The sequence below is a fragment of the Antrostomus carolinensis genome, unplaced genomic scaffold (assembly GCF_000700745.2).
Source record: "Antrostomus carolinensis isolate BGI_N321 unplaced genomic scaffold, ASM70074v2 scaffold46718, whole genome shotgun sequence".
NCBI lineage: Eukaryota > Metazoa > Chordata > Aves > Caprimulgiformes > Caprimulgidae > Antrostomus > Antrostomus carolinensis.
In genome coordinates, this window is record NW_010333173.1 from 11,064 (window position 1) to 24,475 (window position 13,412).

The 13,412-nt window shown below is 45.9% G+C and overlaps 1 protein-coding gene across 1 annotated transcript in view; it reads right to left on the reverse strand.

Moving 5' to 3' along the window:
- Positions 1-565: 565 nt before the first annotated feature.
- The window catches only part of COMP (cartilage oligomeric matrix protein), a 15,641-nt gene continuing 2,794 nt past the window's right edge, over positions 566-13,412 (reverse strand). Inside the window, exons 3-19 of the mRNA XM_010173782.1 lie at positions 11,557-11,608; positions 9,203-9,375; positions 7,797-7,934; positions 6,930-7,007; positions 6,621-6,779; positions 5,952-6,056; positions 5,662-5,769; positions 5,077-5,236; positions 3,721-3,839; positions 3,245-3,297; positions 2,632-2,825; positions 2,020-2,198; positions 1,795-1,843; positions 1,358-1,554; positions 1,049-1,221; positions 781-920; positions 566-612 (exon numbers count right to left, since the gene is read on the reverse strand). Of these exons, the coding sequence (XP_010172084.1) occupies positions 566-612; positions 781-920; positions 1,049-1,221; positions 1,358-1,554; positions 1,795-1,843; positions 2,020-2,198; positions 2,632-2,825; positions 3,245-3,297; positions 3,721-3,839; positions 5,077-5,236; positions 5,662-5,769; positions 5,952-6,056; positions 6,621-6,779; positions 6,930-7,007; positions 7,797-7,934; positions 9,203-9,375; positions 11,557-11,608 (2,124 nt within the window). The remainder of the gene's footprint in view (positions 613-780; positions 921-1,048; positions 1,222-1,357; positions 1,555-1,794; positions 1,844-2,019; positions 2,199-2,631; positions 2,826-3,244; positions 3,298-3,720; positions 3,840-5,076; positions 5,237-5,661; positions 5,770-5,951; positions 6,057-6,620; positions 6,780-6,929; positions 7,008-7,796; positions 7,935-9,202; positions 9,376-11,556; positions 11,609-13,412) is intronic.

Here is a 13,412-nt window from a genome sequence, read left to right on the forward strand (position 1 = left end):
TATTTATTATCCAACATTCCAGAACAAAGATACTCTCCTTAAAGTGCTTTTTTTTTTTTTCCTTTTTTTAATGTTTTGTGAGCGATTTGTACATAGGCTGCTCTCTGTGTCCTTTTCAGACTAGTGCTGGGTTTGCTTTGCAGTAGGTCTTGGAAAAAGGAGAACAACATTCCCACTTGAGAGCCTTTGGGTAGGGAAAAGATTCCTGGGAATCATCCATGCTAAACCTCCTCGAACAATTCCAGCTACTTGCAGGTAGCTTCTCAGCACATCTTTTTTTTCCCATGTAGCGTAGAGAACGAGTGTTCACAGCAGCTGAGGCTTCTAGTCACACTGGCTGGCTACACCTCTGCCCTTCCAATAGGTTTTTGTAGCGTTTAAAGAAAGTTGCTGATGTAAAAAACAAGATGCCAGGTAATGTGGATTGAGGCTGGGTGCTGTGCAGGGTGCAGTGGTACTTACAGTTTCAGACAATATACCAGAGCGATAGTGGGGAGCTGAGCACGGGGGGGTTTGGGTTTGTTTTTGAAAGGGAGTTTTGCTGGACAGATGTTTAAATCGAAGGTTAGTCTTGCTGAACTCTGTATGTTTCATAATCTTCTGGAATGGTGTCTGTGAGGAAGATGAGATTAAAGCAAATTGAAATTAGAACCAGAAATGAAAAATAGAATAAGCTGCTGCGTGTAATCCCATCGCAGGGGGGGTGTTGGCTGGCCAGGGATGAACAACTCGACAGCAAAATGGTGAAGATGTCAGTATTTGACTGTGAAAGGAACTCACCATTGCAGCGATAACGCAGGTTCGACCAAATAATGTTCTCTTGGGAGAAGCAGAAGACTCCCAGGCGTCCTCCTCGCATAGTTGTATCCAGGACAACTCCAGTGTCTGCTACAACTTCAGGGCCTTCGTAGAACCGAGCTCTAGAAGAGAGTAAGAAATAGAAATTGTTCCTCAGTCAGACACTCCCCCTCCTCTTTACCCCAGGGGATCCTTGTTTTGTGTGTTAAACTTCCACTCAGCCGTGCAAAGGGAACTGGAAGCCCCTCACCTGATGTATCCGACCTGCGGCCGGTGTTGCAGGAACCAGCGGTAAGATGTCTTGTCCTTCCAGCCAGAATTGCGAGGGTCTTTCCACAGCAGTTTCACCTGGTCCGTGGTGTCCCCAGTGTGCCAGAGGGAATTGCGGAGATACTCACCTGGGCCTGTTTTAGACTTCACTGCCTAACACAAAGAATGTGAGATGGGTGAAATGTGTGGAGAGAGGATTGACTGACCGTAGCTGCCTGTGTCACTGCTTGTGTGGCAAAAGAAAAAGGCACAAAGCCAGCCCTGAATTCTTTTTCAGTGTCAGCTTTACCTTCAGTTGAATTCCAGGTTCTGCTACTGCTCGGAAGGGGTTTGCCTGCCAGTATGTCTGTTCCATCTGCTTCCACATGACCACATAAAAGCTGGAACTGTCCTGGTAGCCAAATATGAAGCCAGCGTAGTCATCATCTGTGACAGTGTTGACATGGAAGGTGCCCTCAAAGTCCACTCCATTGAATGCCGTGTAACCTGCAATCAGTAGGAAAACAAATGCTCTGTATTCCATGACAACATGTAGATCCATTTCTTTCTGGATTCAGATGAGGGAGGTGGATTTTGTTAAGCCAAATCTAAAGACTCTGCCTACTACTAAAAATGTTTTCCCAGGAGGTGGATGGAATCATTAAGTAGAGGCTGAAATACCTGTGTGGGAAGTGTGCAGTTAATGAGAGAGAATTTTCCAGTAGGACAAAAAATTAAGTGTCTCACCTACAGCCAGGCCAGGGTCACTGTTCATGGTCTGGACAATTTCCATGCCCTGAGAAATGAGATGAACATTGACTCATTAGTAGAGCTCCAAACCTACTAACTTTTAAATGAGAGGTACCCCAGGGGTGAGGCTCTAGATCAGGCCATTGTAGAACAGTAACGTTAGGCCTTTTAATGAAACCTGCATCCAGTTTGGTTCAGGCTTGTTCCCTCCCAATTTCCTACCTGGTTGAGGACAATCCAGTTGGGGTCAATCTGTGCATCACCCTCAGGGTCCAATACAACTGTCTGGAAAGCCCTGAAGTCTGTTAGTGTCACCTCGGCGTTCTCAGGACACACATCAATTCTGTCAATCACCATGTCTCTGTCAAAGTCATCTTCACAAAGGTTTCCCACACCATCACCTGAGAGCACGATAGAAGAAAAGGAGAACCAAGCTTTCATTAATTTCTTCTACCCCTTGCACCTGAGGTTTACTTAACTAGCTTCTGGCTAGCACAGTTTAAGGCAGCCATGTCTGTGCAAGGTTCAGAGGTGTTCAGAGCACTGGTAGACTCTTTAAGTCTCTTGCAAAGAAAGCCTGAGGTTTCTCCTGCTTGCAGAGATGCTGTGAACAGAAGAAACACCTCAAATTGTAGACACTTCTGGAAGAGAACTTTTCCCAAATATACTCCTGATGTCAGGTTTATTTGAGATCTGAAAATGATGTAGGACTGTCTCAAGTGAGTACTGAGGAGATCTTGCTTCTTGTCTATCTCTAGAGGTCAAACTGATACGCATTGGCCACCAGGAACAGGAGACCCCCATGCAGAGCTAACGTGCATCCATCTCCCTTACCATCCGAGTCTTCTTGGCCAGGGTTAGGGACAAGTCGACAGTTGTCAGGGCCTGGAGGTTTCACATCTGGAATCCCATCGTCATCATCGTCATCGTCACATTCATCTCCCAGCCCGTCATTGTCTGTGTCCACCTGGGAGCTGTTGGGCACTGAGGGGCAGTTGTCCCGTGAATCTTGGTGGCCATCACCATCACTGGTGGAGAAAATGACAGGTAAAGATTATTCACCGACGTGTGCTTTTAAAATAAGCGTGCAACACCTTTCGAGGAGCTGGGATCCTCGATGAGAACAGCAATAGTTGGTGATTTTAGTCTTTTGAAGTCTTAAGCTATTAGTTTCACAAAGAATAGATCAGAAACATTCCAGCTGTAGTCTATGAACACATCTGCGAGTGGTAGCTGATGACAAGCCAGCCTGCTGTCAGCCAGCTTTACATCCACTAGCCTTTGGGCCAGTCTTCTTGAGGTCTGAAGAAAATTCCACCCTTAACCTCTGTCTTTTTATCAGATCAGGCCAAGCCAGTTGTCAGGGAGTTGCCAACACGTGCCTTTCCCCCGCTCCATCCCCAAGATTTCATAAAACCTCAGTATCATTTTTGCAGCAGGCTCTCACCTGTCCTGGTTGGTGTCACAGACATCTCCCACTAGATCATGATCGGTGTCTTTCTGGTAAAAGAAAGCAACGTTAATTTAAACTTTCCATAGATCAAGAGGAGGATTAGGCAATAAAGAGAACAGAGAGAGGTGTGTGTTGGCCTCAGAGCCATGATCATTCTGATTGAGAACAGAGCTGAGAGCAGAGGGAAGGTTCCTTCTGCCCTATTTACAAGTTCTGTTTCTAAACCCGGATGAGCAGGGTAGGAAGAGAGAAGTCTGGAGCGCAACGCTTCCTCTCTGACTTCCTCTTCTATACCCCAGGGTGTTTGATCTCCTCGAGGGGTTGGACTTTTGTACTGCAGGATGGCAGCTAAAATTTGCAAGTGGTCATCTTGGGGAGTGACTGGGTTTGCACACCTTCAGGAGGTGACACGAGCACTGTCCTGAGGGAAAGGAACCCCTCAGACTGTGAAATCGGGGATGCTGAGTTACCTGGTCTGGGTTGCTGACTGTCGGGCAGCTGTCACACACGTCTCCTACTCCATCACCATCACCATCTTTTTGATCAGGGTTAGGAACTCTTTTACAGTTGTCCGTTGGGTTTTTGATCCCTGTAAAAACAGGCAAAGTGGACTCATCAAGGCAACAGGGCCATGAAGCTCTGTGCAGCAGGATCTCTTTTAGATAGAAGAGATGGCAAAAAACAAGGACAGTTGAATTCCTGTAGTAAAGCATCAATTTCAATTTTTGTGTATGTTTTACACACTTTTAATTACATTACATGCTGGAAGTCATGGAGGATGGAAGAAATTGGCAGCAACTGATGTTAAAACATACTCCAGACTGCATCACGAGGGATGTCTGAGCATGCCATGGCAGGAAATGTCCCTAACTGCATTCCTGGGAGAAAGCTAAAGACCTGAAGACCAGAGCTCCAAACTGGCATCATATCAGTGCAGGAGTGAGTGGCCAAGAGGATGAAGATGAAACTGTCTGTAGATCCAAAAAACCATGACAGAGTTTTCCTCCTCTCAATTAGACGTCTATGTAATTAAAAGTCCAGGTTAATCTTGGCTATTTGAGATGGAAGATTTAGACAGTGTCTTTTCAAGGCCTGAGACAGGACAGGAACAATTTAAACTGGCAACTTGTATGACTTCATTTCCCACTTCTCTGCTTTTACCTAATACACCAGCGAATCATGCCAGCGGGGAGCTACTTGGCAGGATGGAGCCAGACCCAAACAGCACTAGATGCACTGGAAATACTCTGTAAATAAACATGTACATCTCGGGCCAGCAGCAGTTGGGATTTCTGGCTTTTGAAAGCTGGCTTTGTGCAAATACAGCATCATTAGCACACAGACTGTTTCTAAAGCCAGACAGGTTGGGTTTTTTTATCCCCCAGAAGACAGCCCCAGCACATACTGCCTGGAGCCACTAGCTGCTAACAACCTGGATATTCCCATACTTCTTTGTAAGTTTAAATTGCAGCACAAAGTTGAGTCCTTGTCTGGACTGAGGTCAGTTTGCATGGTACATCTTTCTTTCTTTAGGCTGACACAGGTTTGATGTGACGGTGCACAATAGAAGTGCTAATAAAAATTGTCAGCACCATCCTGAAAATAGATCTTTAAACCCTGCAAGAGCTGAACTGTGAAGGATGCTGGCTTGACTGCTTCTCTTGGCATCTTAAGAATCAAACTGTGCTTTGTCCCATCAGAAATTAGTTCCACTCCTGTAGAGCTTGAGCTTCTGAAGGCTGGCACCTGCCGTGAGGATCTCTAGCTGCTGCTGAATAGCTTTCTGGTTCTTAGCTCAGTATATATGCACCTCCAACTGCTCTTACCATCTCCATCCATGTCATCGTCACACTCATCTCCCCTCCCATCGCCATCAATGTCCCGTTGATCGTTGTTCTTCACTTGGCGACAGTTGTCACAGGCGTCACCGAAGTTATCCTTGTCGGCGTTGCGCTGGTCGGCGTTGCGTGTGTACACGCAGTTGTCCTGTGGGAGAGAGGGACTGGCTGAGGGGAAACGTGTGGCACCAGACAGGTAAAAGAAAGACTAAAAGTTCTGAGGTATGTGACCAGCTGCTCTGAGAAGCCCAGCAGGCTATCTGCAGCCAGCCTTGGCCAGTCTCTGTTCAGCCTAGTCGCTGCCTGTTCAGGGAACACCAGTAGCACCTGAAAATATCTCCAACCAGAGGTGGACCAAGTGAGAGAAACTCCCTAACTCCCAGGGCACCGTGACTGGTAAAGTCCCTTCAGTGCCATGATGTTCTCTGCTGGTTTTAGACCATCCAGATTTAAAGGAAACATTGTGTGCTGTGACCTGCAGGTTCTCTAAATTCACATTGCAGGTGTAGGCAGTTGCTTTGCAGGACCTCTGGGTACGTTTAGGTATGTCAGGGTAAGAATCAGAATTCAAACCTCAGCATTTAATATCCCATCTCCGTCAGCATCATCATCACAAGCATCTCCAATTCCGTCCCTGTCTGCATCCTCCTGGCCAGAGTTGGGGACAGTCACGCAGTTATCCTGAAAGGAAAGTGACACAGGGCCTGTTAGCAAGCTGGGCATGTCATTTAGCCCGAGTTCTGAAGGTTGGGCAGGGTCTCACCAGTGCCCAAGGCCTGCCCTCACATGGGAATTGCCCAGTTTTGGTGAGGCTTTCCTCTGCTGCACTGTTCCCAGCTGAACATGAGACAACTGCATCTTACCTTGCGGCATTTTCTGTCAGAGCAGCGTTGCTTCTCATCAGGGACTCCATCGATGTCCGTATCCTTCCCACAGACGTAGCCATTCCCTGCCCACCCTACGAGGCACTGGAAGACAGCAGATAAACAAAATGAGGCTGCTGGTGAGTCCCCTGATGGCCATATGCCTCCAAAATTGAAGGCTCTACATGAGAACCAGCACAGAACATTGCAAATCCAGGTAAATAATGCTCTACAGGAAAAATAGTGTCTGGAAGAAAACAGTTGTGCTGTAAATAGCATTTTAAATAGCTCAGATACAAGCTCTCTGCTTGTTCCTGTATAAAGACAGATGCAGCAGCAAAATGTCTTGACTCCAGCAGGTTGCTGAACGGTGCTTCTCCCTGCTCAGCTGTGTGTAATGTGCCATGACTGACAAATTTGTAGCGCTTCAGGCAATAAAAAAAACCAAAAAACAACCAAACAACAGTGGATCTGAAGTGCCAGGAGCAGTTCAGTTCTCCAGAGAGCACTGAAAGAGGTAATGTGGCAGCTCAGGTGTTGGTGGAGAGCAGGTCTGTGCTGGGAAGGCATGTTCTCCAGGAGAGGGCAGTGGCAGACCCAGGAGAGCAAGCAGAGTGCAAGGGAAACCGGAGTGAGCAGACCCGGATCTGAGGGAGGTTTGGACCTTACCGCGCAGGAGATGGAGCCGTCGCGCTCCACGATGCACTCTGCTTTCTCGTGACACGGACTAATTTCACCGTTAGGGCAGCGTCTCACTGTCTGGCTCTTGCAGCCACTGACTTGATCCCCAACAAAGCCAGGTTTACAAGCCCCACACTTGTAGGATCCCTGCAAGAAAAAGCAATAGGAAATCACCTCTAATATGGGTCCTGGCAAACCTTGGCTGTAACCTTCCTCAGCTGCTGGACTGCCACAGCTAACAGCAGCCCCAGAGCCTGGGGGGGAGAGATCCACATCAGGCTTTCTAGTAATACTTACCCGGGTATTGATGCAGATGGAGTTTGGGACACAATTTCTGGCAGCACCTGTCTCGCATTCGTTGATGTCAGTACAAACCTGCCCAGGAAGAACAAAATTCACATTAACTTCACTCTTAAGCAGACACCACAGCAGATGACAGAATTAGGGCATCACGAGAAGCAGAAGCAAAGCCCCTGACCCACCTCACTAGGACCCACGGCTCAAAGTTTTCCTTCGGACAAGCTTGAGCCAGATCCCAGCGATACTCCTGACCCCAGGCAAGCTGTTCACCCTCTACAGAGTCACCAGAGATTTTAGCCTGGCAAAACAGCTTAGCTCTGAGCCGAGCTGTCAGAGTATCTCCTTACTGTAAAAGGATAGAAGGGAGTCAATGGAGCAAGAAGGTCAAAGACTGCGTCCGGTGACCAGCTAGCAGCTCTCTAAATAACACAGGCCACATGCCATCCCCGCTCCTGGTGATGTGTTCTTTAAACCAAACTAAGACTAGGTGGGTTTTTTTACTTTAACCTGTCTATAGCTGTCAGGGAAGCAGGGTGGGGGCAGTAGCTGCATCAACTCTTCTTTGTCTGAGTATGAAGGATTCCCCAAGCTGGCTTCACAGCCACAAAGGTGTCAGAGCTGTAACATTCTGTCCAGCACAAATTCAGCAGAGGTAAGGGCTTGGAGTGGAGGTTGCTTTGCTGCTGTGCTAGGACACCCTTGGCAAGTCTCTCCTCTTACTGCATCAGTTTTTCCACCAATACAATGCAATCAGCTTGTATTTCCCTCCCATCTCTTTGAGGGTTCCAAGACTTTTGAGTTATAATTAGAGAGAGGAAAGAGTTAATGGCTTCTGAAGGAGACAGCAAAGTCTGTGGGCCTTACCTGTTTGTTGGCCCTGGCATATGCTAGTCCAACTCCTTCAACCATCTGGCCAGTGAAGCCGGCAGGGCAGGGATCGCAGCGGAAGCCAGGGGTGGTGTTGATGCACTGGACCTTCGGGAAGCAGGGGTTTGCATTGCACTGGAAACAAAAAAGAGGTTGTGCAGAACTGTGAGGCAGGCTCACTCAAGGCCAGCTGTGAAGGCAGCTCTCAAAGCAGGCCTCGCTGGGTGACATCCAGCTATTGTACTTTTATTTTTAAAGCATAAAACAAAAAATGCATAGAAGTTCCTGGCTTTCCTTGCAAGTGGAAAATGCAGCTTCCCCATCTCAGTTGTTCTCCCAAGTCCCAGTATGTGCAGACAAGTAAAACAAATAAACTTTCAGTACTAATTCTTCTTAGGTGACATCAATTGCCCAGGCACAGAGCTGGCTTCACTTCACACTTTCCTTCCTGGCAGTCTCTGAATCCAGAGAAATGGACCATTTCTTACACTTGTTTTGAAAGACAACAGCAGTTGTTTGTTTACTACTCCAGGAAGCCATTGTCTTTCCAAAGTTGCTATTAATGCTTGCTTTGTTTTCTCCAACATTTTATTATTTTCACTGAATTCTTGTGCTCTGTACTGGCAGATGCAGTACCTTAATACAGCAGTTCCCATGGTTTAGTGACTAAGAGATTATCATCAATCTCAAAAATCTCTCATTGACCTTTTAAACTTCAGCAGATTTTTAAACTGAAATGTTATAGAGGTGATATGGCTTTGCAAGACACTTAGGGTTGCTTGGTGGACTAATCAGCAAGCACAGGACTATGGTTTGGGAACCACAGAAATAAGCAATCTTAGGGACACGCAAAATTAATGGTTGAGTAAAGCTCTGCATACACACACAGGGAGTAAGTTTGATGGAATGCCACATGTTCTTAAAAAAAATAAAAAATAAACAGTATCTGCCCAGCAAGGTTTGATTTAAAGGCAGAAGTAAAGCAATACAAGTACTGTGGTAAGATTTACGGTATAAAGGACTATTCGAGTAGCATTTGATTCTGTTCCACACATAATAAATCTTATCTCTAACAACTCATCAGCCATTAGCTCAAAAGATTGTAAGACCAAAAGGGACTGTTCTCGTCTTCCAAACTCACCTTCCTGTGTGGTACAAAGCAAAAGATTTATTTGGTTTGAGCCTGTGTGTCTTTTAGAAAGAACTGCCTAGCTAGCCAGGCTATAAAACCAACGTGGAACAGAGCTGAAGGGAGGGTGAGATACAGAATTCCTTCCAGTGAAATGAGGTTTCTGTTGAACTTCAGCTCCTAGGGGAACTGTGAGACTTTTCCTTACAACCATAAGACTCTAAGAAAAGTGAGACAGTTGTGTAGCTTCCAGCTGGTTCTACTTGTTTTTTACCTCATTGATATCTGTGCACTGGGACCCGTTGCCTGAATAACCTGGGGGACAGGGTCCGCAGCGGAAGCCGGTGCCGGTCTCAGTGCAGGCCACTCCAGGGAAGCAGGAGTTTGGGAGGCATCTGTTAAACTGTGTCACGGTGATGACAGGGCCTGTCGCCTCGGTGTGCATGCCTAAAGGAGAAGAGGAACGTTAAGAACAGAGCTGTCACTGCCAGAGATTATCATCAGGTGGTCCCATCATCTCAGAAGATATCGGTGTGCTTTGCACACAGGACGTTTCCTTGTGTCCTGTCTGAGGCTTGAGCAGTTGCAGCTCTATTTTTTGTAAATAGAGAAAAAATGAAGACAGATTTCTGAGTCAGAGCAGACAAAAGATAAATTTAAAAAACCCCAGAAGTCTTAGCTCCCAGTCCAAAACTCTTGTCATGCTGCTCTCCTTGTTGGTGTAATGCCCTTTCTTTTGGAGTTCCACAGAGATCAGCTCTCTCCCTGTTTCCTCTAGAACTCCACCTCACTGGTGGTATGGACTCAAGATATCTGGCTAAAGCAGAGCCCACACAGCACAGGCTGAAATCTGGGAAGTGTTGTGGAGGGCTTGCAGCCAAAATCTCCTCTGTAGGAGGCAGGCATGTTAAACAGGTCAGCTTGGTTTGTAGCAGGAATACTCTCACATCAGGCTCACGTAAAGCTCTCATGCCAAAATGTTGTGCATAATATGCTACCCGTTATCTCCACAGGGCTAGGAAACCTCACTTCACCCTGGCAGATCAGAAATCAATCCGTTATTCAGACATTCATCACTTCTAGGCTGGAATACAGCAATATGGTCTCTGTAAGCATGGAGTACTCTGTGTGATGTGTAGGAAATTCCAACTCGTAGCAAATGCCACTGCAGTCCTCTTCAGAAGCACTCTGAACACATCAAGCCTGTCCCCACATTGCTGCACACCAGCTTCCCTTAAAGTTTTAGGCCAAATGCCAGGCTTTTTTGTCCTTATCCTCATGACCCATAGCACAAAAGAACTTGCAAAATTAATCTGTATGGGATGCAGAACTTCACTGAAGGACAATTCAAGTCTATGAATAGACTTTCCCAGAATCTAGAATTGTCACAAGTCTCCCCACACCTACAACTCTCAAGTGGCAAGGACACTTTCTGCTCACGCTTTCTCCACCTTAAAAGCCCAACATAAAAACACCTGAAACAAAACAAAACAAAAACCACCAGTAGCAAAAACTTCACTAAAAACAAGGCCTCCTCTCCTCATGCTTCTCCTTCTGAGAAATAATGAGAGAAGCACACGACTGCTGTGAGTCACGTTGTTCAATGCATGACTAAAAGAGGCTCAAATGCTACAGTGAGGAGTATGGGAGAACAGTTATAAAGCAGAAGAGCAAGTGGGGAAGGCAGAAATCAAGTAACACAGAGAAAGTTCAGGACAGTTTTATGAGCAAATTATTAAATCTATTGCTGTGAATGAATGCACTTCTGTCCTGCAGGTCCCCAAAGCTTTGGCTAATTTCTTTTCCAGGAGAAGTACAATCTCTCCAAATGCAGAAATGGTTATTGCTCCACCCTTTGAGCGTACTGGCAAATAGCAGAGCATCTCCAAGAACCAAGCTTTCTACAAGCCAAATATACTGGAAGTAAGTTCCAGTCTAGGAAAAAAAAAAAAAACAAAACACTGGGGAGCAGAGGGCAAGATTTATATGGGAAAATTTACGACCCCTGTTTCCTGATTCCTCTGTAAACAACCTCTTTGCTTGGATGGTGGCAGCACTAGGATGGAAGGAATAGCAGAGTAATGCCTCTTGGGGGTGATGTTCTCTTCCACTTGCAGCTCAGGAGTAGCCAACTATATCCCACAGGATACCCAGTGTGTGTTCCCAGGCAATTCTAACATCGGCCATGGGCTGGGTCATTAGGAGACATGGTTGGGCAGCTTTCTGCAGCAGAATGCAGCTATGCTGAGAAGTGCAGTGTGGTATGTCACAAAACCACTGACAAAGCTTATTTCAGAAACAGTGGAAGGAAGCAAATGCTGGGGTTTTGCTGGAAGGAAAGATGAGCTTTTTAAGGCTACTTCTGCACCCCACACTCAGGAAAGGAGTGATGGCTTCAGCTGCCATTGAACCATGAGAACAGCATGGAACCACGTGTGCAGAATGTTGTGGGGGAAAAAAACTCATCACTAATAGTGAGTATTACCCTGTGAGACTTGGGATAATTGTGAAACAAGCTGTTTCCTTTGGGGAGATGGTCAGAGGTGGCATTTTACTTCTTGTTTGGACACAAAGGTATGAAGGACTTGGAGGAGGCAGTTGAACATAAGACACAGCTCAGTAACTCACCACAGGCATCACACTCCATGACTGTATTCTTCAGGAATGTTATCTCCTTAATCTAGAAGAAAACAAGAGCCAGCACTTAGCCAAAGACTGAGTTTTGCTCCCACAATAAACTAATAGCCCCACTGCCAGAAAACAGGGTGTCTCTCTGAGACTACACACACACTTACAAACAAATTAACTCTTAGCCCAAAGTCCATGTTACACACTTGCTGGAAGCTGAGGTGGCTTGTATTCCCTGCTGTAAGTCACTCCCTACTCTAGTGTTTCTACAGGCTAACTTGGTAATACTGTTCTGTCACAGATGCAGGAAACACTTGACTGGAATACACAGAAATAAGTGTCATAAAGAGAAATCTACTTTATAAGGGTCTTCTGCTCTAGAAGATACTGAATTTGCAATCCTAGAGAGGGCTGCTCTATCTGCTGTCCAGGTACTGCTTAAGTAAAGTGAGGAGGAGGTTCCCCTGTGAGCTGTTTTTGCAGATATGTGAATAATCTCTGACATTGCTTATGCCATTCTTTGTCCCTAACGCCCTTGGCATGAGCATATTTAGAATCTATTCATGAAAGCTCCTCCCTCCAGACTTCCTCTGATCTCCTCTAGGCTCCTATTCCTTCAGGCTTGCTTCAGTAAAGAGAGAAACTGTAGCATCAGCAGTGCAAAGCTGCTGTTCCTTTGGTGAAGAAAGGAATACAGGACAGGCACAAGTAAGAGTGTCAGTCTCAAGATAACATTTGAATTATTCTCTAGGATCTTGGACAGCAATCCTAGCAGACTTCTTTCCTGAAAAAGCCTTACTGGCTACTTACAACTCATGCTCAGGACCATCCTTCCACATAAACATAAATTCCTGGGGATTTTATGTTTCCATGATTAAGTCATTTCACTTTTGACACAAGCTTCCCCTCTTGTCTCTCTGCCAGCTCCCGGGTATTAGAGCAAGATTTCTCTCTATGTTAGATTCACTCTTCCCTCCAATGTGGCCTGGGGTCATGTATTTTGAAGAGTTAATGCAGAGATAGATCTAACCCAAATCCTCAGAACACCTCCCAGTAACATCTCAGGGTGACAGAGAGGAAAGCAGAGGATTCAGAGCACTGCTAATGAGTATCAGCAGTTCCTTTGTGCCAAGAATTCTTCAGGTTTTGGCTCAAGAGAGTAGATCTGGCCTTTTATTGTTCTGCCTTTTGCTGTCCTTATTGCCAACATCCCAAAGATGCTGAATCAAAGAAAAAGTAAGTTTTAGCAAATCTTTGCACAGCTTAAGAAATTATGAACTGCCACCTTGGCTCTCCAGTTGTATGTGGACGTTTGTGTTCTGAGGAAGACTTTTCCTGAAAGCGCTGTTGAGAAAAAGGCCATGGATTAAAAAAAAAACCCAAAACCAACCAAAAAAAAAGTAGGTGGCAAGAGCAGGAGAAAGAACAAATAGAAAACCTGTATGGAGAAGGGAGAAGCAGTACTAAGCTGGAAGGGAAGACTGGAAATCATTGCTCGGGGCTGCCAGCAACCATGTCTGACCTGATTCCTAGTAAACACTGGGTATTTATGCAGCAGCCTGAAATGTGAGAGTAACTCAATGCAACAGATGTTTTTGCAGATTAGAGGCCGCCCAGTTTGCACTGGCACAGAGACTTGTCTGCCATTCCAATTATCTGGCAGGCAGAGGCTGCTGCCCTCAGCTCCCTGAGTGGATAAAGGGAGAATGGAACCTTTTTCTATACTTTAAAAGAGAGTTGACCAGACAAACCACCATCTCCTCATTAAAATAGGAGAAGATCTAAGCACCCAAGAAGTTCCAAATTCCCTAAGAAATTACCAGAACCAGAAAGGTTAAAACAACAAGAGGAAAGAG